At 46.5% G+C, this 26,849-nt stretch overlaps 1 protein-coding gene across 3 annotated transcripts in view; it reads right to left on the reverse strand.

Annotated features, from left to right (window-relative positions):
* Positions 1 to 26,849, reverse strand: part of Glra1 (glycine receptor alpha 1) — a 90,956-nt gene that overhangs the window by 50,314 nt on the left and 13,793 nt on the right. For all 3 annotated transcript variants that reach the window (XM_032912479.1, XM_032912478.1, XM_032912480.1), the window contains exons 2-3: positions 7,228 to 7,355; positions 935 to 1,002 (exon numbers count right to left, since the gene is read on the reverse strand). In XM_032912479.1, coding sequence (XP_032768370.1) covers positions 935 to 1,002; positions 7,228 to 7,355 — 196 coding nt within the window. The remainder of the gene's footprint in view (positions 1 to 934; positions 1,003 to 7,227; positions 7,356 to 26,849) is intronic.

Here is a 26,849-nt window from a genome sequence, read left to right on the forward strand (position 1 = left end):
ATATGTGTTTGTGTGTTCAGGTGGATGTACATGTGTGTGTGTGTACGAGAGAGATTTGGGTATGTGTACATGAACACACATGGATGTGTGTGGAGGCCAGGAGTCAACCTTGGTGCTGTTCCTTTGGAGCCATCTACCTTATTTTTGAGACAAAGCCTCTCACAGGAGACTGTGGCCCCCCATTAGGTTAATCTGGCTGTCAAGACAGACCCAGGGACCTGCAGGTCTCCACTCTCTCCCTTGCCAGTCCTGGGATTAGAAGCTTGTGCCACCATAACTTTTTTTTTTTTTTTTTTTTTTTTTTTTTTTTTCTTTTTTTTTTCGGAGCTGGGGACCGAACCCAGGGCCTTGCCTTCCTAGGTGGCGCTCTACCACTGAGCTAAGTCCCCAGCCCCAACATTTTTTTTTAAATCTTGGATTCTGGGCTTAAACTCGGGTCTTCAGGCTTGAGTGACGTCTTCACTGACTGATCCATGCACCTCTGTCTTATTGTTTAATCTTCAAAACTTTTTGTGACTTTGTTTTTGTCTTGAAACAAGAGGTCTGGATGGCCTAGAACTATGTAGACCAGGCTGGTCTCAGACTCATGGAAATCCTTCTGCCTCTGCCTCCTGAGCCTGGGATTGAAGGCATGGGCCTCCACATACAGGCCCCAGTGTGGCATCTTCATACACACAGATGTAATGGTTTTAGTCATAGCTCCCCCCATTACACTCTATAATTTTGTTCTTGTAATTCTGAAGGCTTGTCCTGTGCTTACCTTGTTAGCAGCTAAACCCTCTTCAGATGTTAAACCTTTATCCAAAACATCGACTTGGACAGAAACTAAAACACCCAATTGTGTGCCTTCTTGGGGGCTATCCAGTGTGGAGGAGAAGCATCCCTAGGGCAGAGACACCTACTGCAGAAACAGCAGTTGCTGTAACGTACTCACCATGGTTGTCTCGGCGATAGAACCGAAGCTGTTGATGAAGATGTTGCAACTCACGTTCACAGGAGGACCTGCCAATCAAGAGAGAGCGAGTGTCCACTGAATCTCAGGCTGTAGAAAAACCAACTTCAAGGACAGACCTCCCCGGAGGGCCAAGGAGCCCCCTGCTGGTTATCTACTCCACCCCTAAGTCCTGGGGTCCCTCGCTTGCATTTACCATCTCTGCCAGACTAGACTCCCCAGCTCCCAGGTAAGGGGCAGGTATACCTCACAGGAGGCTGAGCCAAGCTGTACCTTCATTAACACAGGGTGATTCATCTTCCTGCCATCTGGCTGAAATCCCTTCCCCAAGCCCCACCGGTGCCTTCTAATTTGTGTCTGAGATATATTTATGGCTACAACATTTGGAGGCCATCTCGGGAATTGCAAGGAACAGCAAGTTCTTTGCCTTGAACTTATGAACTGAGAATGAAGGGGCGATGATGGGAATTACCAGGCGTGGGATGTGGGGGGAGCCTGACGGACAGTCCGCAAGCCTTTGTTAAATACTTTGTGGACAAGTGTTTTGTTTTGTTTTGTTTTTTTTCAGCCCTGATATGCCCAAGAAAGAAGGGAAGGAATACCACTGCCTTGGCACTTCGTTCTGAGGGGGCCTGGCTGAAGCTGGGACCCTTCATTTCACACTGTGAATGGCAGCAGTTACCATGGCAGCTGCTTCAATAAGACCTTGACTGGTATGATCTCACCATATCCTCCCACAGCTCTGTGAGAAGGCTGGTTGTGCAGAGTAGGAAACTGAGGGCCAGAGATGCCAAATTATTAGTCATCTATGGCCTCACTTCTAGAGAATGGTGGGGCCAGGGTTCCAGTTCCGACCAGTCTGACTTTTAATGGCTATACCATAGGAAGCAGGCTGAGAGGGAGGAGGAAGCAGGATTATGCAGTCAGGGGCAGAATCCAGAGTCATCGTGTATTCATTTATGTGTTTACAAATGCGTGCATGTGTGCGTGTGTGCGTGTGTGTGTGTGTGTGTACATCCATGTATGTATGTTTGGTCATTATTCCTTAGGTGCCACTGCCCCCCTTTTTGAGACAGGGTTCTTCACTGTACTTGTATGAAAGAGCTCATTAGGTTTATGATTCCAGATGGGTAAGAGTCCATCATGGCAGAGGGACATGGCATCAAGGGCAAACATGGCAAACAGGAGCAGGAAGCCAAGAGATCACATCTTTACCCTCAAGCAGAGAGAGAGAGAGAGAGAGAGAGAGAAAGAGAGAGAGAGAGAGGGGGAGGGAGAGGGGGCGAGAGAGGGAGACAGGGAGACGGGGAGACAGGGAGACAGGGAGACAGGGAGACAGAGACAGACAGAGACAGACACAGAGAGAGACACACAGGGAGAACTAGAAGTAGGGACAGACTATGTACTCTCAAACACAGCCCCCAGGCCCGTATACTTCCTCCAGGAAGGCTCGACCTCCTACAAATCCTGAACAGCAACACCAAGTATGCCGAAGCCTGTGGGGAGTCTTTATTCAAACTACCACAGTAGGCTGACTAGCTGGCCAGAAAGCTCCAAGGATCATCTGTCTCCACCTCCTAGCGCTAGAAGGGGTTTTACCTGAGTGCTGGGAATTGAACTCAGGTCCGTAGGCTTGCAAGGCAAGTACTTTACCAACTGAGTTATCTGACCAGCTTTCCCTACCCCCTTTAGGAAACCCCTCATATCCTGTAGCCCAGGCTGATAAGGAACTCACTATAGTGGTTCTCTGCCTCAGCCTTCTGATGGCTAGGATTTCCAGGAGTACGCCATCAAGCCTGGTCTATTAGGCTTCTCTAGATGATTAAACATGGGTTTTCCATATATGCAAGCATGACACAGCTGGAGAGGAGGGCAGGGCCATGAGCCAGAAGGACCAAAGGAGCAGAACTCAGCTGAGAAAAGGTCTGAAGACTAAGAAAGGAAGACCTCGGAGAGGAGCTGACCTTGGTCTGACCTTGAAGGTGGTTAGGACTTGGATAGGTCATAGACCTTCACTTGAAGGGTTTTAATCTATAACTGCCTTCAGGGTTTGTCTCTTGTTGAAAGCAGGAGTTACTAAGACAGGAAGAACATGGTTGTCCCCACTTCTCAAGAGAGCACAGTTTGTTTTAGTCATTCATCTGGGCTCCAAAGGCAGTCAAGTCGGGACTGGAACCAAAGTTTTGCAATTGTAGAAAGAAGAGAGTGGATAACTTTATGTGCTCTGGTACCCAAACCATCATGTTAATCCCCAGAAAGTAGTCCACATATAAACTCAGCTAAGCTTTCCTTTCTCTTAGAAGGCTTGATGGATAGGAGAAATCCAGGTTTCCCCTCAAAGCAGTGAGTGTCAGCCTCTCGAGTACATGGCAGCCTCAACCTTGAATGGGGCTCAAGGTAGCCTCTTCTATTTTCTGAATCTTGATTCCTCCCAGTAGTTTGGAGAGAAGGCTGGACATTATTATATCATCATCATCACCACCACCACCATCACCACCACCACCATTATCATCATTGTCATCATAATCCTCTTCTTCTTCCTCCTTCTCCTCCTCCCCCTCCTCATTTTTTGGAAGCAAATTTATTCAAGGCTGGTCTAGAGAAATAGTAAGGAAATCTCAAATATCCACCTTCAAGGGCTCAGGGAGGGGCAAGAGCTTTTATGGACACATGGGGTTACAGTAAGACAGTGGGTAGGAAATCCCAGGGAAGGGTGAGGTATTTCTCATTAGAGGGCCTCATCCTTTCTCCTCTGACTCCTCCTCCTCCGTTTCCTTGTTATCCAGGGCTAAAGATGAAACTCAGGACCTAACCCATGCTAGGCAAAAGCTCCACCCCTGAGATGCTCCCCTAGCCCCGCCCCCATCCTTCTTGAAAGTGAGTCTGCCTCTGGCCTCCTGAGACATCTGCATTTCCTTCTCTAATGAACCAATTCCTAAGACAAGGAAAAAGGAGGGGGTTTCCAGAGAATATTAGGAGTGAAGGATGGATATTTAAAGGATAAGGGAAGGGTGGTAAAGAGATGGTCAGGGGACAACCTGAGTGGAGTCAGAAACCAATGAGGGAAGCCAGACAGTCCGTCTTAGCTCTAACAACTGTCCTTTCAGGAAAGCAGGCTTATAGCTTAGTTATGGACTAGCGAAGCTGGGTCCTTGTTTTCCTGACTTGCGCATGGCTGAAGCCATCTGACGAATTTCAGTCTCAGAGGGCATGAGGTGTGGTGGTTCATGCTTGTAATCTTAATATCCAAGAAGCTGGCACAGGAAGGCCAGAAGTCTGAGGTGAGCATGGGCTCCTGGGTGAGACTGCTGCCTCACAAAACAAAACAAAACAGAACAAAACCAACTGAAACCAAACCAAAACAGAACAAAAATTGCAGAGCTCTTGGCTCAGCCCTTAGCAGTGACTTCGCACAAGGTCTATTGCTTAACAAGCCACCTGGGTGATCTGAATTCATAGCGAGGTTTGGAGGTTGCTGGGAAGGATCACAGCCCCCTTCAGAATCCAGTGCGTCCATCACTGGGTAACTGTGCATATTGTTTGTCTTCGCTGGGTGAATTACTGCTTTGTTAGGGTCACCTAAACAGAGGTTTATTTCCCTCATTCATTCACCCCCAGAACCACAGTTTTCTTTTTATTTTGCTTCCTATCATTTAGATGCCCTGAAGAGTTACTGCTCATGCCCGGAGGTGACGCGCACAGGGCTTCGTGCAGCCGGCACCGTGACTCCCATAGAAATGAGATGCTGATGAACGAGTGTGAGAGGGTGCCAGCCAGAAAGACCCCACGGGGAGGTGTGGTTCATGGATATAAATCCGAAATTAAATTATCTTGAGAAAATTACAACCCGGTTGCCGTTGGCAGCCGGATAATGTATATATTTCATTAAATATTAAAGTTTAATTTCGCTTTTGTGTATGTTTGCACTGGGCTATGCCCCTGATCCTGGAAGCCACTGCAACACACAAAGCCCTGGCCAAGGCAAAGCCTCAGAGCTGGGAGGGGCTGGTCCTTTTTGCATCTATCTACCTTTGGATGCCGAGACAGAGGCTCAGTCCCAGGAAGAGATCTCTCGGGGGACCACAGGCTGGATAAGTAGTCTTAGCGCTGCGGTTTCCTTCTACCTTAGATGGGAACTGTGTGTTCTGTGGACCAAGGTGCTTGTAGTTGTTGGCCACCTCGGACTTCAGGATGGCCAGAAGCATGTTGCATGGGCAAGCTGTTGAGAGAATAAATGTTGAGGTTTCAAACTGTGTGTGTGTGTATGTGTGTATGCATGCATGTGTGTATATATGTGTGTGCATACACGTGTGTATGCATGCGTGTGTGTATACATGTGTGTATGTGTGTGCATGCATGTGTGCATGCATATGTGTGTATGTGTGTGCATGCATGTGTGTGTACATGCATGCATGTATGTGTGTGCATACATGTGTGCATGCATGCGTGTGTGTGCATGCATGTGTGTGTGCATGCCTGTGTGTGTGTGTGTGTGTGTGTGTGTGTGTGTGTGTGTGTGTGTGTGTAGGCTTTTTGGAGTCTGAGACACGTGGTCATTTTGAGAATGCTGAGCTTTGGGGAGTCTTACTTGAGTCTGAAGAAGGAAAAGAGAGGAGGCTGGGTATGAGGGTTGCCTTTCTGCTTTAAGCTTAAGGGAGGGGAGCAAAGTCCTTTTCCTAGTTTCTGTGTGGGAGCCGAACCTGAGATACTCCTTGTGTCTAGCTAGGGGTAGGTGGAAGGGGGAGCCAGTGTGGAGTAGGAAGTCTAAAGGATTATCTAGTCCTGTATATTTGTGACTTGAGTGTTCTGAGTAAGATTTCCAGAGGGGCATGGAAGTACATGCTGTAATCTCAGCACTCAAGAGGCTGAGGCAGGAGGTTAGCCTGGGGTATAAAAGCTTCCTAAGGGCCTTCTGTGTGTGAAGTGGGTTAGTATATAGAAAGAATAGCCCTTGAACCATGAAGGTAATTCTTTGGAGCATCTATGTAGTATAAGACTAATAAAAAGAAAAACCCGAATCTTGGGCTAAATGAAGGAGGGAAGTAAGCCTCTTTTAGGTGACGTTTGACAAAATGAATCCCAGAGAAACCAGACCGTGATAGGGTGGAGTGCTGAGAGAGGCCACCAGAGGGCGTAGTGGACTGAATTCCTAAAAGCTTCCAGCTGAAGGCAATTGGTACAGCCTTGTGGCTAAAGTTCATACCCTCCTCTGCCAGATGGATTTGGCTTAGCCAGTGGTGGTCACAAGAGACATTATTTTATGTCTGTTTCGGAGATTTCACATAAAACCTCAGACTTAACTCCTGTCATGGGCAGGAACAAAGGAAGAGTGAACCTTGCAAGGGTATGTATGTATGTATGTATGTATGTATGTATGTATGTATGTGTCTACTGACTCGGGGTAAGGGGAGAGATCTCCGTTCATAGAAGCCAGTGGGTCTTCTTATCCACTGTCTTTACCTGGTGATACCTGATCTCTGACTGGGAAGACCCTTCCTGAATGTGGGCAGCCTTATACTGTGGGCTTCCATCCTGGACTGTCCAAAGAGAAGAAAGGGAGACAGACTCCAGAGAATCTCTGCTTCCTCGTTCAGCCCTGTTGCCAGGTCTTCACCACCAGATGGACTGTATCTCTTCTGACTGCGAGCCAAAGGAACCCTCCTTCCTTGAGTTGCTTTCCTCACAGCCAGAAGCCAGTGCTCTTCCTGCTTCAGTAGGAGTGTGGAATGGTGAGTGTCATTTACAAGAAGAACTTGCAGAATTACCTGTTAGTCCACGGGAGTCTCCTGCAGGTGGGTTTGAGTAGGAGGTCCCTTACTGGACAAACAGAAGGGGTGGCTCCTTGGGTAAGGCCAAGGTGGACCTGTTCCTCTCCTTCTTAGGACTCTTGGAGGAATCATAAAACCCCAAGAATCATGCCTCATGACTGCACATGCAGCCAAGCCAACCTTGTAGAAATGTGAAAACTGAGGTCCAGACAAAGGGAAGGGAGGTACTTGTCCCAGGTCATGGAGGAAACTTATATTTGAGCCAAACCTTGACGCACATTCCTTGTATTATAGTCTATGTCACTAGACACAGGAACATAGACCTTAATTCACTTACTGATTCCTGGAAATCAGAAGTACTATTGAGTTGGATTCTCTGAGGCTCTGGACTTGTTGGGAAAAGATATTGCATTGACTAGTAACGTCTGCTTTAGGTAGTGTGGGGTTCACAGCACTCTGTATCATGGGAGAGTATTTCCTGTGAATTTGAAAGGAATGTTTTCCTACCTTTAAAGTTGGGTCTGATCCTGGCATCATACCCAGAAGTCCTTCCCATAAGCTTATCCAGGAAGTCCGAGGGTGACATAGGCTTGGGTGCAGAGCGGGCAGCGTCAGCCTCTTTGGAAGCAGCAAGGCTAAGAAGAGAGAAGCACAAGGTTGAAGAAGCACAGCCTTGTTCATCCACGTAAGACAGGGAGTACTCTGAGCTTGAGCTCCTTTTAAGGCGGAAGGCACGGGCCACAGTGTTTATTCAGCCACACTGGAAGCCAGCCTGGGGCCTGGCAGACAGCCACTGTCTGACTGAGACTGAGAAGTCTCCAACTCCTCACAGTGTCTGCTATCATAAGTCATCACAGAGGCTGCTGGGTCTCCTTGGGAGAGGAGGCTGAGAGGTTGGGTCTGGGTCTCCCTGAGGAGAACACTGGAGGGTCCTTCTGACTGACTCAGTTGTTCTTTGGGTACCTGCCTTCTTGCAGGCGTGTGGGCTATTAAAGGATCTCAGAGAAAACGTAGCCATTTCCTTTAAAGTTCTCTTCAGAATCAGTTATTGTAAAAATAAGTAAATAGATACAAAGTTGCCAAGGTAAAATGAGTTTGGAGATACAAATTCACTCCCACCATGTTTAGCAGGAAATACAACTTCACCACCACCATTTTAGCAGGCCCACACACTTATGCACATGGGTATCTATACTACAAAACAAGCATTTTAGAAATCCACCCTTAGAGGGCTGGAGAGATGGCTCAGAGGTTAAGAGTGCTGGTTGTTCTCCTAGAGGCTCTGAGTTCAATTCCCAGAAACCACATGGTGGCTCACAACCATCTGTAATAAGATATGGTGCTTTCTTCTGGCATGTAGGCATACATGCAGGCAGAATACTGTATACATACTTCATAAATAAACATAAAACAAAACCAAAAAAGAAATCCACCATCAGAAACTGGAGGTAGTACACACCTATGACCTCAGCACTCCAGAGGCTGAGGCAAGAGGGTGGTCATAAGTTTGAAGCAATCTTGTGCCACATAGCACCTCCCCCCCCAAAAAAAAACAGAAGAAAAAACTGAGATGACTTTTTGACAAGTCCATATTCACATTTGTGGGTGTGTTGTTCTTTCTGAATACTTTTCTTAACCCTGTGATTAAAATATATGCCAAGATGCCTTTAATAAATCACATTTTACTGATTAAAAAAAGGGATGTGGGGAGGTTCCAACCCAGGTTCCAGAGTTAATCAGTGCCAGGTAGGTACCTGGAACCCCTTAGTACCAGGAGTTGGGAGATTGGAAACCAAGTGTCCCATGATGTCCCGAGGTATTTATGTCAGTCATCTCTTCTCTAATGAGGTAGGCTAGTAATGTCTAAGCTATGTCCCCAGGGTGCCCAGGTTTCAATAGAATCACAGTTGGAAGCGTAAGTAAGGGTCGAGGAATGATCACCTGGGTTGCTTTGGGTCCCTAAGAAGTCTGAATTCTACATCTTCACGGAGCAGATGGAGGGATCCATGTGCTCCCCTGGGAGAGGCTTGTAGGTCTTCAAACATGGAGGAAACACAGAGTGCGAGTGTGCGTGTGCGTGTGCGCAAGTGTGACAGTCATGTGTGTGATAATTCTGTGTGTGTGTGTGCATGTGTGCCTGTAAGTGTCTGTGTGTTAGAGTGTATGTGTGTGATAGTCATATGTGCGTGTGCATATGTGTGATGGTATGTGATAGTTCTGTGCTTGTGCATGCATGTGAGTGTGTGTATATTAGAGTGTACGTGTGTGTGTGTATGTGCACATATATGGTAATCAGATGACAACATGAAGGAATAATTTTTCTTGTCCACCAAGATAGAACTCTGGTCGTCACACTTGTTAACACGTGTCTTTACCCACTGAGCAATCTAGCCAGTCCCTACTGTTTATTTTGGAAGTTTGTTATATCTGGTTATATCCAAGAGCAGAGATCACATGATTTTCTTTATTTATTCATTGTTTGTTCTCTAATCCCCTAGGTGTCTACCCTGATGTCTCAAACTTAATTGGTGCTCAATGATTTCATGGTGACTGAATGATGATCGAGACACCCATTAATTAATCAAATATTCCTGCTAATAGGAAGTCTTCGTAAATATTGGTACATGGGTTAACAATTTAAAAGTAATTAGACTATTATACACAGTATAAAAACACAGACATAGTCTGGTGTTTCTTAGGAGATTTGCAAGGTATGCTGGGATTTTCCCAAGCATCCTTGCTCAGGCTCTGGGCATGCTCTATTCATGCTCTCCAAGGGCTGTAGTGAACAGATGAGGTGGAACAGACAAACTTTTGTTATTATTTGTGTGTGGTTAGGGGTGCAACTGGAGTCCTGAGATGGATCTGCTTCTGTTGTGCTGGTGAATGTCATGTATCCCAGTGGAGGTTTTGTAACAGCTGTGAGCAGAGATTAGAGTGCAGGGGTGGAGCAGGTAATGTCACAGAGCTTGGTGTGTGCAAACATGGGGTTACCTGTATCTGTGAAGGTTGGGCCATTTGTAGTCCTGTGGAGTGCAGTGTGCACAGGGATGGATGAATGTTGACAATGGTTGCTGCCTGTATTACACAGTTTTGTTTTACTGTGCATTGTAACGGATAACGTAGCAATGTCTCCCGTCAGCTCTGCTTTTGTCATTCCAGTAGTGAGGCTAGCAAGTAGCAAGAGGGAAAGTCACAGAGGAATACTGCCTAGTGGCTTGCTCTCCATGGCTTGCTTTCTTATACACTCCAGGACCACCTGCCCAGGGTGGCACTACCCATGATGAGCTGGACCGTTCCACATCGATCATTAATCAAGAAAATGTCTCATAGGCTCACCTACAGAGCAGTTTGAAGGAAGCAAGGCCTCCTTTGAGATTCTCTTATTGGGTGATTCTAAGTTGTGTCAAGGATAGGGACCATATCAGTCGGTACAATGACAACTAAACGTAAAGGGGTGACCTTTGTGTAGTGGCACCTGGGCTGCTTGCCAGTGTCCACAGCCTGGGGATGTCCTCACCCACAGGGGGAGATGCTGTGGTTATGTTGGAAGCATTACAGATGCACACAGACTTAGTGATGACTGTCTCTGAGATGGTGAGAGCAGGAGGAGGAGGAGGAGGAAGGGGAGGAGGGGGAAAAGGAAGGGGGGGGGAGGGGGAGGAGGAGGGGGAGGGGAGGGGGAGGAGGGGGGGGAGGAAGGAGGAGGAGGAGGAGGGAAGGGGAGGAGGAGAGAGAGAGAGAGAGAGAGAGAGAGAGAATGGTTCAATAATGGTTCAAGTTGGTTATGGTGGTACACTCCTACAATCTAAGGGCTTGAGACGGTGAGGCAGGAGGGCTGTTTTGAGTCCAAACATAGTGAGATGCTGCCTGGATAAAAGAGAGGACAGGATTCAACATCCTCTACTGGCCTCTGTGGACAAACAACACACACACACACACACACACACACACACACACACACACAATCTTAAAAGAAGAAGCTCCCCCCAAACAAGATGCAAACAAGCAAACAAACCCTAAATTCAACATTATTGTGTGTGTTCAACAATAACCCCCAAATCTCCAAGGTTTCCTAATATTTCCCCCAGAGACAAAGGATCCAATCTTGATGCCAAAATGGCCATTTCCCTGTGCCTGATAATCCTCATTCCTTTCTGCCTCTGTTTGGACAGTGCAATTTGCACAGGATTATTTTAAGCCTCTCCCCCATGTTCAGTGGGCGTCTGTGGACTGTAAACACATAGCATTTGGAGTCACTGTCTCTGGGGACTTTAAATACTTAGAGTCCGTGACCTGCTGGACCCAGGAGCTGAACGAGTCTGAAAATGAGGCACCTGACTGGATACAAGTACTAAGATTTATTTTATTAGAGAGAGAGAGAGAGAGAGAGAGAGAGAGAGAGAGAGAGAGAGAGTGTTTGTGTGTGTGTGAGTGCAGATGCCCAGGGAATCCAGAAGAGGGCATTGGATCCCTGACAGCTGGGGTTATAGGCATTTCTGAGCTGTCTAATATGGGTGCTTGGAATTGAATTAGGGTCCTCGTCGAGAGCAGGAAGATCTCTTCACTGCTGAGTCCTCTCTCCAGCCCAGAGAGAAATTTAATGAACACTAAATGACAGACCGTTTTGGCAGTAGATACATTTTTTCTTTTAAAACAGAACATGGGGAATCTGTTACCTTCTGCTCAGGTCTCCCAAGGGCCTTAAGGGCCTCAGTTGTGACTTCCAACCTGACAGATACCGCTTGTATCTGTTTGGTTCACTTTCGCCAACTTGATACAAACTAGAGTCACCTGAGAAAAAGGAATTTCGTTTATGGAATTTTCACCCTCGTATTGGCCCGTAGGTGTGTATGTGGAGAATTTTCTTTATTAATGATCAATACGGAAGGGCCCAGCCTATAATGGATAGTGCTACCCTTCGGCAAGTGATCCTGGGTTGTATAAGAAAGTGAACAGAGAAAGCCAGGGGGAGCCAGACAGTAAGCAGTGTTCCTCTATGGCCTCTGCTTCAAGTCTTGACTTTAGGTTTCTACGGGAATTCCTACCCTGGCTTCCATACCCTTGCTAACAGACTGTAATCTAGAAGCCAAACGAGCAATTTGTTTTCTTTTTTATTTTGGGGATAGGTGTTTATCACAGCAGCAGAGAGAAAACTAGGACTCCATGGAAAGGCTTAGGCATAGTGTTCAGCTGCAAGGCAGGGCAATGAAAGGACATGGGACCTTGAGTGAGTTACTTTTCCTCATGATATTTAAGTCCCTATGATCTGGAATGAGGCATAGCATAATTTGAGAGGAGTCTGAAGCCTGGAAGCACCATCCTGTAGGTGGGAGCTGGTCCTATCTCCTTTGGGAGATGGATACATACTGGTTCTATCCCCATTCAGTATGAAGATATTTGTCTGCCCAGGGCCAACTCATTTCTCAAGATTTTGGGGGTCAGAAAGAAAGGCCAGACTGATATTTAGAGTCTCATTCTCCAGGGAATAAGGAGTTTGAATCTGAATTTTCAATAAGCTAGGGCTGGCTAGGACATGGTAACTTCCACTACACCATACGTAGCACAATGCTACCAAGAACCCCTCCAGATTAGCAGAGGGAAGTCCTCACAATGCTCCATGCAGGGGAAGTCTAGAGGTAAGGACAGGGAAAGTGACAAGGATTTAGGGTAGTGGAGGAGAGAAATCAAGAGGATCCAGGTAACTGAGAAAAGGATTCTGGAAACTGGAGGAGAAAAGGGGAGCAGGAAGAATGCAAGGAAAAGGATAGCCCGAGGATGGAAATGTCTAGGGTGATAAATGTCTGCAACCAAGAGACTGGTGATTGTAGAGGTTGGGCACTCAATTCAGTTGTGAGAGTGGGGCAGGTAAGAAGGATTGTGGGTAGGACAACATTTGTGCTCAGTCATCTAAGCTGGTGTGGGTTGCCTTGAAGACACTGGAGGAAGAGTGTTGGGTGGAAGAAACAGCTTATCTAGTTTAGAGGTTCAAGAACTTGGGAAGCAGAAAGAAAGAAGAGAGAGAGAGAGAGAGAGAGAGAGAGAGAGAGAGAGAGTGGCAAAGGGCAAGAGGGCAAGAGATGAGGGTGAAATACCACACAGGTTGGAGTGGCAAGGATGGAACCCATGATCTATGTCTTTGTGGTGGGTCTAAAGTTAAAGGAGATAGGGAGGGGCTGGGGAGATGGCTCAGTGGGTAAAGTGCTTGCTATGCAAGGGTGAGGACCTGAGCTTGAATCCCCAGAACCCATGAAAATTAGGGCATATAGCCTGGCACTGTAGTGTATATCTTTGATCCCAGCACTTGGGAACCAGAGGTAGGTGAATCTTGGTTACAGTTCAGCCTGGTCTGCCTTCTGGTTTATTAACACATACCTACTATGTGCATCAGGTGTGTGCTTGTGGGGTGTGTAAATAAACATGTCACTGCCAACCAGAATAATTTCCCATATGAATGTCTCCTTTAGTGCCTAGCACAAGGCGATGGCCCATTATCATCAAATGAAACAGTCTTCTTTCCTTCTGCCTCTCTCTCTCTCTCTCTTTCCCCCTTCTCTCCCGCTCCCTCTCCCCCCACCCCTCTCTCATTCTTTGTGTCTGTGCAAGTGCATGTGCACATGTGTCCATGTGTACATGGATGGAAGTCTAGCATTGATGTCATCCTTAATTGCTCTCTGCTTGTTCTTTTGAGACAGGGTCTCTCACTGATGAACTTAGAACTTACTAATGAGGCCATGGTTACTGGCCAGCATGCCCCAGGGGTCTCTCTGTCCCCACTTGCCCAGCTCTGGGATTACAGTTGTATATTGCCTCTCTCAGCTTCTTAACGTGACTTCTGGGGATTGAACTCAGGCTTGCTATGCAAACACGTTCCCCACCCAATTCTCTCCTCAGCTTCTCCCCTGGCTACTGATTGTTCAGGGACAGAATTGCTGAGGCTCTGCAGCTTGTAGGAGAGGAAGTTGCCATCTGGCTTAGATGGTATCATCAGACTCCTGTGGTAGGCTGGAAGAGGAAGGCAGTATTTGGTTGATTAGAGACATCGCGTCTGAGTTTTTAGTCATTTAAGCCTCTGTGAACTTTTAGAAAGACCCGACAGACATCTGCCACTGTCCAAGTCGTGCTTTTGAATGAAGGGTATGGCAGATGGTGGGGAGGTGCTATCTTCTGAGCTTCTGGGAAGAGGTGACTCAGCCAGGCTGGTGTTCTTGGCTTGATGGACTGAACTGATTTCTGCCCCTGGTTTTGGTCCTGGCAAGCTTGGAGGTTGTCATAGCAAGGGTATGACTGGTCACCCCCAGCTTCTCTTGAGTTGCATCATCAGGTCAACATCTGGCTTCCCCCGGCCAGCTGTGCAGTTCTGATTTTATTTGATTGCAGTAAGGGGCTTAAGCGGGTGGGGGAGAGCCTGGCATTTTTTTTTACTCTCACTTTTCGATCTGCTAAGCAGTTCCAGGCTGCCACAGCCACATGCTTTAAGTTCACTTTCCCCAGGGTCTTAGGGAACAAGCTGCCTTTGCCTCACCCTACTTTCCATGACTGCACGTGAGAAAGAAGCACACGTATTTTAATGTGATTCTCCTCTGCTATGGAGATAAAAGTCTATGTTCAGGGAGCTGCAAAGAGTCTCAGATTTCTTCCAGTTCTGTGCCTGTCCCTTGGAAGATATCATGCTCCAGAGATTGTTAGGTTCATTGTTGTCAATTCCAGTCTGATGCTCTCGATAGCCTTCCCCAGCCTGATATGCACCAACTCTCTTTGAACATACCCGCAGAGCGAGGCCAGCCACAGAATGAGTCCAACGAGAGGGCTAGCAGCATTTAAGGAGGATCTCTGTCCCTGTCTCTGCCTCTGTCTCTCTGTCGTCTCTGTCTCTCTGTCTCTCTCTCTGTCTCTGTCTGTCTGTCTGTCTGTCTCTCTCTCTCCTGATTGTGGAAGTGCCAGGTTATGACTTGCAAGGATTCCAGAAAGCCTCACTTGCTCACCTCACCCTGAACCTAGCATCTTGCAGCATCCTGGATCCTCCGGGTTGATCTACTCAGGCCACATTTTCTTAGACATTGTCAAGTCCTGAAGAAGGCATGTCTGTGTCTCTCACATTCCACCTTATTTCCAGAAAGCTTCCCTTGGTGGCAGGAAACATCATGGGATGAACACCGGGTCTAATGAACATGCACTCTGAACACGCTGTATCTTATTTTTGTCGGAGAAAAAGCCCGTCCTATTTTATACATAAGGAAACCGAGCCTTAAGCACATGGCTTGACCAGTTCCATCTTGTGGCCTTCCATAGGGGATTTGCTAAATGATGTCTATGGATTCTTTATTCTCATCTCCTCCCACTCCACAGTCATCTGTCAAGGCTTAGGTCATGGAAGTCCCAACTCTTCTGTGGTTAAAGACCAACCCTCAGTTCTACAGTTTTCCTTCCCTTCAGAATGGGGTTTTGTGCAGACGGGACTCAGAACATAATCTCATAGGTTAGTCGACACGGCTTTCCTGAAACAGGGAGCCTGGTGCATGGGAAGGGCCCCAGCCCAACCAACCAACCAACCAACCAACCAACCAACCAACCAACCAACCAACCAGCCAAGTAGCCAACCAGACAACCCACTGACCCCTAAATTCTGACCCTGGTATCTTCAGTAAGACCCTTGGGAAGATTCTTTGTGTGTGTTTGTGTGTATGTGTATGTGAGTACATATATAGAGGTTGCGGTCAATGTTGGGTGCCTTCTTCGACTGCTCTCCACCTTGTCTTTGAGACATGCTTTCTCACTGAACCTGTAACTCATCACTTCAGCTGGCTGGGTTCTCCTGTCTCTGCCCCCCTGTCATTGGGGTAACAAATGTGTGCCATAACACTGGGTGTTTCTCCTGGGTGCTAGGAGCCAAATCCTCAGGCTTGTGTGGTAAGTACATTGCCATCCAAGTCATCTCTGCAGTCCAAATTCTTAATCTTCCCTGGGAAAATCCGGGGCAAGGAAGTAGAAAGCATTCCTTCTTATTTCTGGAATATTCGTGAACATTCTGTGGACAGGGCTGCTTGCCACGGTCAAACCCCATGTCTGTGGTCTCATATTTTGGATACCTTATGTCACTAATTATAATTCTACATCAAGTACTTCTCTCGGCTCTGACCTTCCTTGTGTATATGACTGGACAGAGCTGGGGTGGGGTATGGATTGGTCTGGGGTGGGTGTTAAGTGATCCTGGATAAGACAGATACAAGAATTCAGGGAACTCTTCAGAGGCCAGGGGACAGGACAGGGTTGTTGCCGTGGCTGGGTCCAAGCTCTTAGCAGGCCTCGTATCATCAGCATGCACACCACGAGTCAGCCTCAGCCGGGAGAGCGGATGGCTCTTATTACCTTCAATGCGGCTTTCTGTTTAATCAGATAAATCTCACTGGAGAGATGTGTGTGTGTGCAGAGAATAGAGCTCAGGGCCTCTGAATGGAAAGTTTAGGGAAAAGAGATTGAACAGACGAGGAGAGGTTGGTCATTTGAGGTCACAGGTGGAGAAATATAAACACAGAGGACAAATAGGACTGAAATGGAGATGTATGTCAGGGAGCTTGTGATGGTGGTGGTTCCTATTCACTAGGCACTTTGCATATATTAGCATATTTAGTCTTCTTAATGACCCCATAAAGATGACATCATCACCCCATTTCACTGATGCAGAAGCTGATGTATTCCCTTTCAGACATTTAGCCAAAATTATGTGTCTAGTAAAACAGCAAGAGTAGGAGCCCACCAGTCTCTTCTGCCCACATCCGTGCTGCTGATGTCATGATGTCAGCAGCTGCTCTGTTCCGGTTACTGTTTCCAGGACTCTTCAGAACTGTAGGTGAGATCCTGGGGCACTCAGGATTGAAATGCATGGTTTCAGAACAACAAGGACATCATTCTTAAACCATGACTGCCTTGGATCCCTACAGCATCCTCACAACAGCATCACAAGGCAAAGAGGTTTGCCCAGGGTTCTAGATAGTAGGGCCATAATGGCACTGAAGGGTCCCGGGATCTGGCATGGGGCATCTGTTTGAGAACTTGATCATTCTCAAAAGGCAGTGAATGGATGGATGAAATCTTTTTTTTTTTGAAATAATTTTTACCAAAACCTGTCTCAAGAACATCAGCAGTGGTCGGAGGGGATGGGGTGGGATTGTGAGTTCGAGGGCAGCCATAGCTTCCGAGTGAGAGCTGTTGACATGCCCAGGACTGGGCATGGGGTTCAGCAGCAGAGTGCCTACCTGGCACTTGTTTTTTTTTTTTTTTTTTTTTTTTTGTTTTTTTTTTCCGGGGTTGGGGACTGAACCCAGGGCCTTCCTTGCTAGGCAAGCGCTCTTCCACTGAGCTAAATCCCCAACCCCCCTACCTGGCACTTGTAATACAGAACAAAAACCCAAGCCAGCCTCTCCCATGCCTTTCATTCTATCTTTCCCCCGTTCACTCATTGTTAAGGCAGGATCTGCCTTTACCAACATCAGCTGCTTAATGACAAAAGGTCCCAGTGTTTGTTTTTTTTTTTTTAAACCAATGTTGTGGAAACAAATGTTAATTTCTGAGATTAGTCAAGGGTTTTCTTTATTAGGCACTTCAAGTTAATAACCATCGAGTTTGAGATAGTGTTAAGTTCATTAGTTCATTTATTTACTTACTAAAAATAATTATAGAGTACTTATTACATGTCTGAATAGTCCGTGTTGGAGCAGAGTTTAAAAATGACTATATCCGCTAGTCCTTGCTGGGTGGTACCAGACATGAAGTTAATTGTATTGTCTGGAGAGATGACTCAGGGTGTAGAGGTACTTGTTGCCCTGGTGTAAGAACCTGGGTTCGAATCCCCACAACCCACATTAAGCTAAGCATGGTTGTGCTCATCTGTAACGTGCGTGTCCATATCACAGGATGGAAGGTGGAGGCAGGAGACTCAGGAAGCTTGTGGGACATCTCTCTCTCTCTCTCTCTCTCTCTCTCTCTCTCTCTCTCTCTCACACACACACACACACACACACACACTTAATAGCATTGTATGTGGTATTCTCTTCTCTCTCTCTAACAGGTAAGGATGAGGAAGCTGGGGTTCCTTGAGTTTCAACATCCTCTTCAGACTCTCTCTCTTACTTGTATCGGTGACCAACATGTGATAGCCAGTACATCCCAGGGACTCTCAAACTGGTAGGTGGAAATCTATCTGCAACAAATAAGAGCTAGCATCCCTGTCCTCAGCCCTCCAAGGCTGAGGGGACACAGTGGAAGTGTGATCGGAAAGAATGGAAGGACTGGAGGAGGGGCTGAGCTGTTGTGCAGAAGGCTGAATTCTGGGCCTGCCGTGGCTGTTGTACTTGTGAGCTCACAGGACTGGGAATTTCCTATACAGGTTTTGTACCAGATAACACCTTCGTTATTTGTAGTGGTCTCTTTTCTGGTGCTGTGATTAAACACCCTGACAAGAAGTAACTAAAGTGAGAAAATATATTTTGGCTTACATTCCAGAGGGCTAGATAAAGTCTGTGGAGATGAGGAAGAGGGTTAACAGGCAGGACTGGTCCCACTCTCATCCACTCCCCAGAAGCAGAGAGAAAACAGGAAGCGTGACCTGGCTATAAACTCCCAAAGCTCACCAAGGGCTGCACTGGGGTGAGAATCTGAGTTTGAATCCTTAGAACTTGTGTGCACGCACGTGCATGCACATGCATGCACAAACACACACACACATACATACATACATACATACATACAGACACACATACATATAGACAGACAGACACACACACACACACGTTGAAGACAACATAAGACACTATACAAATAAAAGCTAGTGTGAGAGCACAGCATACTTTCTCTTTCTCATTCCCCAGAAGGATGAATATTTAGTTGTAGCGGTACAAGTTGACTAACACACTGTGAACCATGTTTTGTGTGTATCCATGTGTACTTATGTACGTGTGGAAGCCAGAGGACAATCTCGGATGTTGACACTAAGGGATGTCTACATTTTTATTTTTCAAGATAATGTCTCTTTGGCCTGCAGTTCATTGGTTAGAGTAGGCCAGTGGGCTAGTGGGCGCCAGGGATCGGCCTGTCTCCGTCTCTGTCTTCCCGGTACTGGAGTTGTGAGCTCATGTGACCTTGCTCATTCCTTCCTGAGCTTCAGGAATTGAACTTAGGTCCTCCTGGATGCATGCCAAGCACTTTGCAGAGCGGCACCCCCAGTCTCTGAATATTTCCTCTTGTGAAGTAACAGAGAGCAAATACTTTTCACTTGGAAGGTCACGCGTTCATCCCATGACAAGCACTGGACTCTAGTCAGGTTATAGAAACAGCTGTGGCATCAGGTGCTCGGGCACGACTAAAACTGTTAATCTCCTGCGCTAGAAAGATCATTTCTTCCCTCTCCCCAGACTTCCAGCACACCTTGACAGGTTTCTCTCTCCACTGAAATCTGCTCCACTGAGAAACCAGAAGAAATAAAGAACTTGCATAAAAATAAAGAGTTACTTTTGGCAGAAATTAAGCACCAGACTCCTGCTCTGCCATGGAGTAGCTGGGTGGCTGTTTCAGGCTGGTCACGATAAGGTTTTCTTCCTTCAACACTTGTGAAATGGAGACACGGAACTTGCTTTTAACTGGGGTGGAGATGGGCTTTACAGAACAAGTATTTTTTTCCAATTCATATCATCAATATCAGAATGCTCCCGTGTCATCAGTGTTAAACAGCCTTCAGCCTAAACAGAGTTGGCTGATGTGGGCTCTGTGATGGTGAAACATGGAGGGCCTTCTAGAAATTTCTGGAATCTTCCCCGAGCGCTACCCTGGAATCTCCCAGGACAACTCATCCTCCCATCTGGAAGTACCATGCATCCCTCAGGTGATTATTCTGCTGTGTCCTTAGTAATTTCTCTGCCGAGTAGTAAGTTAATAGTCTTGCCTTAGCAATTTGATAAAAGGATGGGGACCTGATGGTGAGAGGGCAGTCGTTCAGTGTGGGATGCCATTCAGTAGCAAACATGCCCAACCGTCAGCTGGCTGTTGGCCTTCAACTCAGCGCTGTGCAGTGCTTTAAAAGCACGGCATTTTGTTCCACAGAAGGAGGCGATAGACAAGTGTTGGAAAACTCCTATGAGGATGCAATAAAAATGGAACCCACCCGGATCCCAGGCCTAGGACCCTGTCTGTCATCACGAATTCTTTGGATGGCATACTGGTAAATTTCTTCTAGTTTTTCTTCCCTCTGTATTGATAGTTTTCTTTCTGGGTTTTTCATGGGAGATTCTGAATGAGCATCCCCCTGTCCACCACCCCCTCATTACCAAATCTTTAGAATCATGCTTAATGATTCTAGAGTGTGTTTAAATGCCAGCACATGCCAGCATCTCTGTCTGTCTGTCGGCCTGTCCATTCCCTGGTCCTTCTGTGGATTGGCACAGACAATGGTTGCCAGGGTCACACCATTTTGGAAAGCGCCTCCATTTTGGATAAGCCATGACAATTCCAGTAGCTGTAGTAATTACTTAGTTTTCAAACTAAAGTAAGTTGTCTCTTTAGATTCTTGCCTCCTTTGTCCCGTGGAGCCCCAGTAATGGAAAGCCAGGAAGAATATCTGCCAATCATCTGACTGCTCATTGGCTAACTACACAATGGCTTACTGGGGCTAAATAAGGGAGAGTTTTATTGACTCCCTGCCCCTTCCTCTAAAATGTCCTCCCCTGTCTTGTGGACCTGAACTCACCTAAGAGACACCATTATGCTTCTACTGTTTGGCTATCTACAGCATTAGTGACTTCTGATGTATCTGTTACTCAAATAGCCCCATGCCTCAGGATCTCTCTTGAAGAGCAAACCAAAAAACTTTTGGCAGTATTGTCAAGCTTGTTACAAGTCATGTTGAAAGTCCCACTGTGACAAATCTTTGCTCCTCTCGTAGAAACAAAGCTGGCGAGTCCACGGCTGGGTATGTTTCTGAGGTAGAAGGCTGTAACAGTAAGACCGAGCCCCCACCCCATCTGACCTTCAGCACCATCCCGAGCAGAACATTAGAATACTTTCTAATTTTTTATGGTGCTGGTTGACAAGAAGGGAGATGGCCCCTCTAACTTGTCTTCCCAGGCACTTGCTCCTATTGCCCAGGTAACCACAGTCACTGATGCATGCTCACGAGAATGGGGTGGCCTCTCTGGCAGATGGTTCGGATGCCCACATGGTGTGGCACATTGTGTCGCTTTCTCTGCTCTTGCTTTCATCCCGATAGTCCTCATGTCCTTGAACACTCAAGACACAGGAAGACCATGCGCAGAACCCGATGTGGATCCTGCCTTTAATCACGAGGTGACCTTGGGCAAGTCCCTTCAGTCTCATAAGACCATTTATTGGCAGGAAAACAATGATGCTAACAGAGTGCCCTCCAGGACTGTTAGGGTTAAGTAAGAAAATATATCTTCAGTGCTGACTGTAGTGCCGGGCACAAAGAGCTTGGTTTGTCTGATAACCATCACCACGAGTTCAGAGTCCTGCAGAAGGTGTAGGTGGGCTTCACTGCAATTTGATTCCAGCCTAGATTAAGACTCTTCATTCTGAGAACCCCAGGAGAATCTAAGGCCTGTAAGAGGCAGGGAGGGCAGGGACTGCTGGATGTGGGCTGCACTTCAAATCTTGGCTAATTTATTGTGTTCGGTTGTAGGCCCTGCATTTTAAGAGGGATATTAGCATCTGGAACAGATCCAGAAAGGAACAACTGGGCTGGTAAACAAACTTGAAATTGACCTATAAGGAATAATTAAGGACTCTGGATGTTTGGCTGAGAGAAGACTTGGGCAAAAGGGACCAGTGTGCTGGGCTGTTGTGGGGAGGCAGGGACCTGACTCAATGAAACAATGGTCTGGAAGCCTTTTTCTATTTTTCCAGGCACTGAGTTAAGCCGTTTGCAAATATTAGCTATTTTTCTTCTGCAAGATGCTCTGTGAGGTATGTGTTTGTATTCCTGTTGTAGAGAGGAGGGGACTAAGCGGCGAGAGGCAGAAGTGATGTGTCAGAAGTTATTTGGCCTGTAGGTGGCAGGGTAGGAGCAGGACCAGATAGGGGTGTGTGTGTGTGTGTGTGTGTGTGTGTGTGTGTGTGTGTGTACTTACATACATGAATTTGTTTATATGTGTGTGTTTGTGGTGTGTGGGTGTATGTGGAGGCGAGAGGTCACCGTCAGTTATCATTCCCCAGGCACTATCATCTTGATCTTTTGAGACAGGATCTCATTGGTTTGGGAGTAGGTTAGGCTAGCAGGCCAGTGAGCCTCAGGGATCCGTTTCTCTCGGCATCTTCCACGCTGGGATTACAAGTGCGTGTCATCATACCAGGCTTCTTATGTGGGCTGTCTGGATCAGACCCTGGGCCCTTATGCTTATACAACAGGCACATTATGGACTGAGCTATCTCCCCGGCCCCAGCAGTGTTCTGCTTCTGTAGTTTTGTAGGCTTGTTCTAAGCAAACCAGGCCAAGCGAGTGGGACGTTCAGAGTGTGGCTGCTTCATGTACCCAAGGATAGGATAGTCTCACTGTCAGAGCTTTCCCGTAATGGAAGAGGCTGCCTGAGGTTGGATGAGTTTCTGGCCACTGTTCAAGTAGGAGCTGGAATTTTACTTGGCCCTGTGATCTACAGAGGAGCAGAGATGGAGGGTGCTGGGACCAGGCCTCTACTATGCACTTGTGTATTTTTCTAATGCATTGATTAAATATTACCCTTTGAGGGCCTTAGCACTTAAGAGTGCTCACTGCTCTGCCAGAGAACCTAAGTTCAATTTCAGCATCCACATAGTGTCTTCTTTGTTTTCTGAGACAGGGTGTCTCTGGGTAGCCCTGGTTGTCCTGGAACTCACCGTGTAGACCAGGTTGGGTTTGAACTCAGAGATCCGCCTGCGTCTACCTCCTGAGTGCTGGGATTAATGGCGTGTGCCACCACTGCCCAGCTTCCACATGGTGTTTTACAACTGCCTGAAATTCGGGTCACAGAGAAATCACACACCTCTGCAACTAGCACTCATGTGCTCACAGTGTCTCCCCTAAATATGCATGATTAAGAATGAAGAAAATCTTTTAAAAATATAAATGAACAAATAGTTTTTGAGGCAGAATCTCAGATAGCCCATCCTGGCATTAGATATTCTATGTAGCTGAGGATGACCTTGAACTCCTGACTTTTGAACAAGTCGTCCCTACCTACCTAGTGCTGGGAGTACAGTTGTGTACTTGACCTATGTGGTGCTGGAGATCCAATCCAGGGTCCTCTGCATGTTGGGTACCAATTGACCTACATCTTTAACCTTCTTTTGTGTTTTTTTTAAAAAATGATTTTTTTTAAGAAAATAAAATTGTATATGAGTGGTTTGCTTGCTTGTGTGTCTGTGCACCATGTGTTGGCCAGAAGAGGGTGCTAGATTCCTTGGAACTGGAGTAACAGATGGGCAAGAGTTGGGTGAAGGGAACCGAACCTGAGTTCCAAATCTCGTGGTGCTAGATCAAAAGGAAACCTGGAATTTGTTGTAGCAGGACTGGGGTGGGGGAAAGCCTGTCACCAAGTTATCGCCTTCCTTTCCCACTAGACGAGTCTGTGATTTGGGCAGAGTCCCTTACTTTTCCTTCTCGGGGTCTTCCCTTCCATTCTACCTCATCGAATGGGCAAAACAACGTATCCAGAAGGAGGACGACTTTTCCATATAAAACTTTGAACTTGAATAAGTAAGCTGAATTAAAGGAGTTCTGAGTTAGGCTTTTCATCCAAATATTGGTGGTGATAGTCGGTCGTACTTCATGGGGTTGCTATTAAATTAAACAGTTGTTTACCTGGAGTACTTATCTGGTTAGGGTGCTAGGAACTGATTCTAGGGCTTTGCACTTGCTAAGTGGGTGCTCAACCATGGAGATACAAACATGGAGCATTCAAAAACTTCCTGATGTATGACTGGCCGTATTCATGTGTTATTTGCTAATGCTACTAATGATAAGAAGCCTTACTTAGGGGAATTCTTGCCCATAAGGCAAACTTGTCATTGTAAAGTAAAATTCTTGATGATGAAAACGGGATGATTATCCCTCACCTTCGCTCTTCATCTGCACGGACCAGCAGAAATCTTGTTGGATGTTGGGGAACATTGTCATGCGAATGAGACATGGAGTCCTAGGCTCTAGTCTGGTCTGGACACTAATCCAGTGTGGTTTTGGAGAAGGGACTCTGCTGTGGCCTTAGTCCTCCTTTGGAATGGGAGGCACTGGGCAAGAGAATTCTTTCAATCTTTAGCTTAGTTCTCCTTCCTCCTCTCATTACTCCTCTCTCTCAAGGTTTTATGAATTAGCCCTCCATATTAGGTAAGACTCCAGTTACCTCATTAAGAATGTGTCTTGGCCAGCACTTTGTTCTCAAGTACCAAGCAAGTCTTGTGCTGAGGAGATAGCTAATTTGGTAATGTGCCTGTCATGCAAGTGCGAGGACTTGAGCTGGAGTCCAGAACCTACCTATATCATCTGCTTCCTAGCATCATTACATCCTAGCATGTGCTTGTCATTATAGCCATGCAGAAGCAGAGACAGGAGGATCCCCGGGGCTCTCTAGCAGGCCGGCCTAATATAATTGGTGAGTCCAAGGCTGATGAGAAGGCCTGTCTCAGAGTCTTATAGACTATGATGAACTACAATTAAGGCTGTCCTCTTGGCTCCATATGTATGCACAGACATGTGTACACCCAAACCCTGACTCACATGTGCATACACACACCAACACACAAAATTAATAAACACCCAAGTCCGTGGCCTAACATCCTCCAATGGCTTTGTACTTCCAGCATTATGACTTCAGTGGGGAAAGCAGCTTTTAGCTGCTCAGAAATCTCTGCAGATATAGCAAAGGCTCTCAGTCTTTAGGCTCATTTACTCCAGGGTGAACTGCAGTTAACTCAGGCTGTCACCATTTTGGATCTGCCTTTTCCCCGTTTGGCTCAGGTCGTCTTTACCCTCTTACGATGGGTGTCTGCTTCCACCACACGCCTCCAAGTTCCTACTCTCTGATGTTCTCTTCCTTCAAATATATTTTATTTTAGCTGAATGTGGTGGCACAGGCTTTTAACTCCAGCACTCAGGAGGCAGAGGCAGAGGCAGGCACATCTCTGTGAGTTCGAGGCCAGCCTGATCTACAAAGTGAGTTCCAGGACATCCAGGGCTACACAGAGAAACCTTGTCTTGAAAAAAAAATTCACATTTAAAAAACAGTTTGTATTTCGGTGAAACCTCCAAGCATTGTAGAACCATTTAATCCCAGGAATAAGAGTCTCCCACAGTCTCATTCTCAAGAGACGGTGCCTATAAACTAATTTGGATCCATGTCTCTGTACTTCACCCCTCACATGAGAACTCTTAACCACATTAAAAAATGAAAGTGGTTTTTTTTCTTACCAAATATACTTCTTTGATGCTTGAGTTTCCCATTCAATCTCATTATTGGATATTAAGCAGATTTTTATTACATTCATGTATGAATGTATGTGTATGTATGTATATGTGTGTATGTATATATGTGTTTGTATGTGTGTGTATGTATATATGAATGTATGTATATATGTATGTATGTATATATGTAAGTATGTATGCATGTATGTGTATGTATGTATGCATGTATATATGTATGTGAGCATGTATGGCAGTCAGAGAATAACTTGTGGAATCAGTTTTCTCTTTCCATCATGTGGGTTTTAGGCATCAAACTCAGGAGGTCAGGCTTGGCAGAAAGCGTCTTTACCCACAGAGCCATTTTATTGGTCCCTATTTTGGATATTTTGACTTTCCTTCATGGAATGGGATCACTTTGTGCTTCTTTCTGGTCATATGACATTGGTCTCCTGTCAGTCTCTTAACTTCCTCATCTGTAGGAAAATATAATTTTCTCCCATCTGCCCATCTCCCTGTATCATAGGCTCAGAGAGAAGAGGGGCGTGGGTGAAAGAGTAGACACCTCAAGGCAAACCTTTGTGAGCTCTGGCCCATTTTCCTGATTCATTGATTTTGTAATGCTACCAGGCTCTGAAATTACTGTATGTGTGTTATATACTTGTTATTGTGTATGTAGGTGTGTGTGTGTGTGTGCAGGTATGTGTGTGTATGCAGGTGTGTGTGTACAGGTGTGGGTATATGTAGGCAGGTGTGTGTGTGTGCAGGTGTGTGTGTATGCAGGTGTGTGTGTACAGGTGTGTGTATATGTATGCAGGTGTGTGTGTGTGTGTGCAGGTGTGTGTGGGTGGGTGTGTGTGTGTGTGTGTGTGTGTGTGTGGTGTGTGTGTGTGTAGGTGTGTGTGTGTGTGTGTGTGGGTGTGTGTGTGTGTGCAGGTGTGTGTGTGTGCAGGTGTGTGTGTGCAGGTGTGTGTGTGCAGGGGTGTGTGTGCAGGTGTGTGTGTGCAGGTGTGGGTGTGCAGGTGTGTGTGTGTGTGCAGTGTGTGTGTGTGTATGCAGGTGTGTGTGTGTGCAGGTGTGTGTAAAGGTGTGTGTGTGCAGGTGTATGTGTGTGTGTGTGCAGGTGTGTGTGTGTGCAGGTATGTGTGTGTGTGCAGGTGTGTGTGTGTGCAGGTGTGTGTGTGTGCAGGGTGTGTGTGTGCAGGTGTGTGTGTGTATGCAGGTGTGTGTGTGTATGCAGGTGTGTGTGTACAGGTGTGTGTATATGTATGCAGGTGTGTGTGTGTGCAGGTATGTGTGTGTGTGTGTGTGTGTGTGTGTGTATCTCCACATTATTTTTTGAGATAGGGTTTTTCACTAAACACAGAGGTCACCACTTGGCCTGACTTGGCCAGCCCATGGGCTTTGGGTGTCCTCTTGTCTGCCTCCTCAGGTCCACACTGTACCCAGCTTTCTATGCACATTCTGGGGATCAAAGTCATGTCCTTATGTCTGTGCAGCAAACCAGTCAGTGATTGAGCCACAGACTCAAAAGCACTCATTTACTCAGTTTTACTCAGTTGTTCACTTAGCTTGGTATTTAAGCCCCTCTGGATGGAAGTGTTCTGAGGCCAGAACTCTACTGTTCGTCCACATGTCTCTCCTTGTAACTTAGGATAATAGCCGGCTTCTAGTGGGAACTAGTTGTTTTTTTTTT

This window comes from Rattus rattus, chromosome 9 (genome assembly GCF_011064425.1).
Source record: "Rattus rattus isolate New Zealand chromosome 9, Rrattus_CSIRO_v1, whole genome shotgun sequence".
NCBI lineage: Eukaryota > Metazoa > Chordata > Mammalia > Rodentia > Muridae > Rattus > Rattus rattus.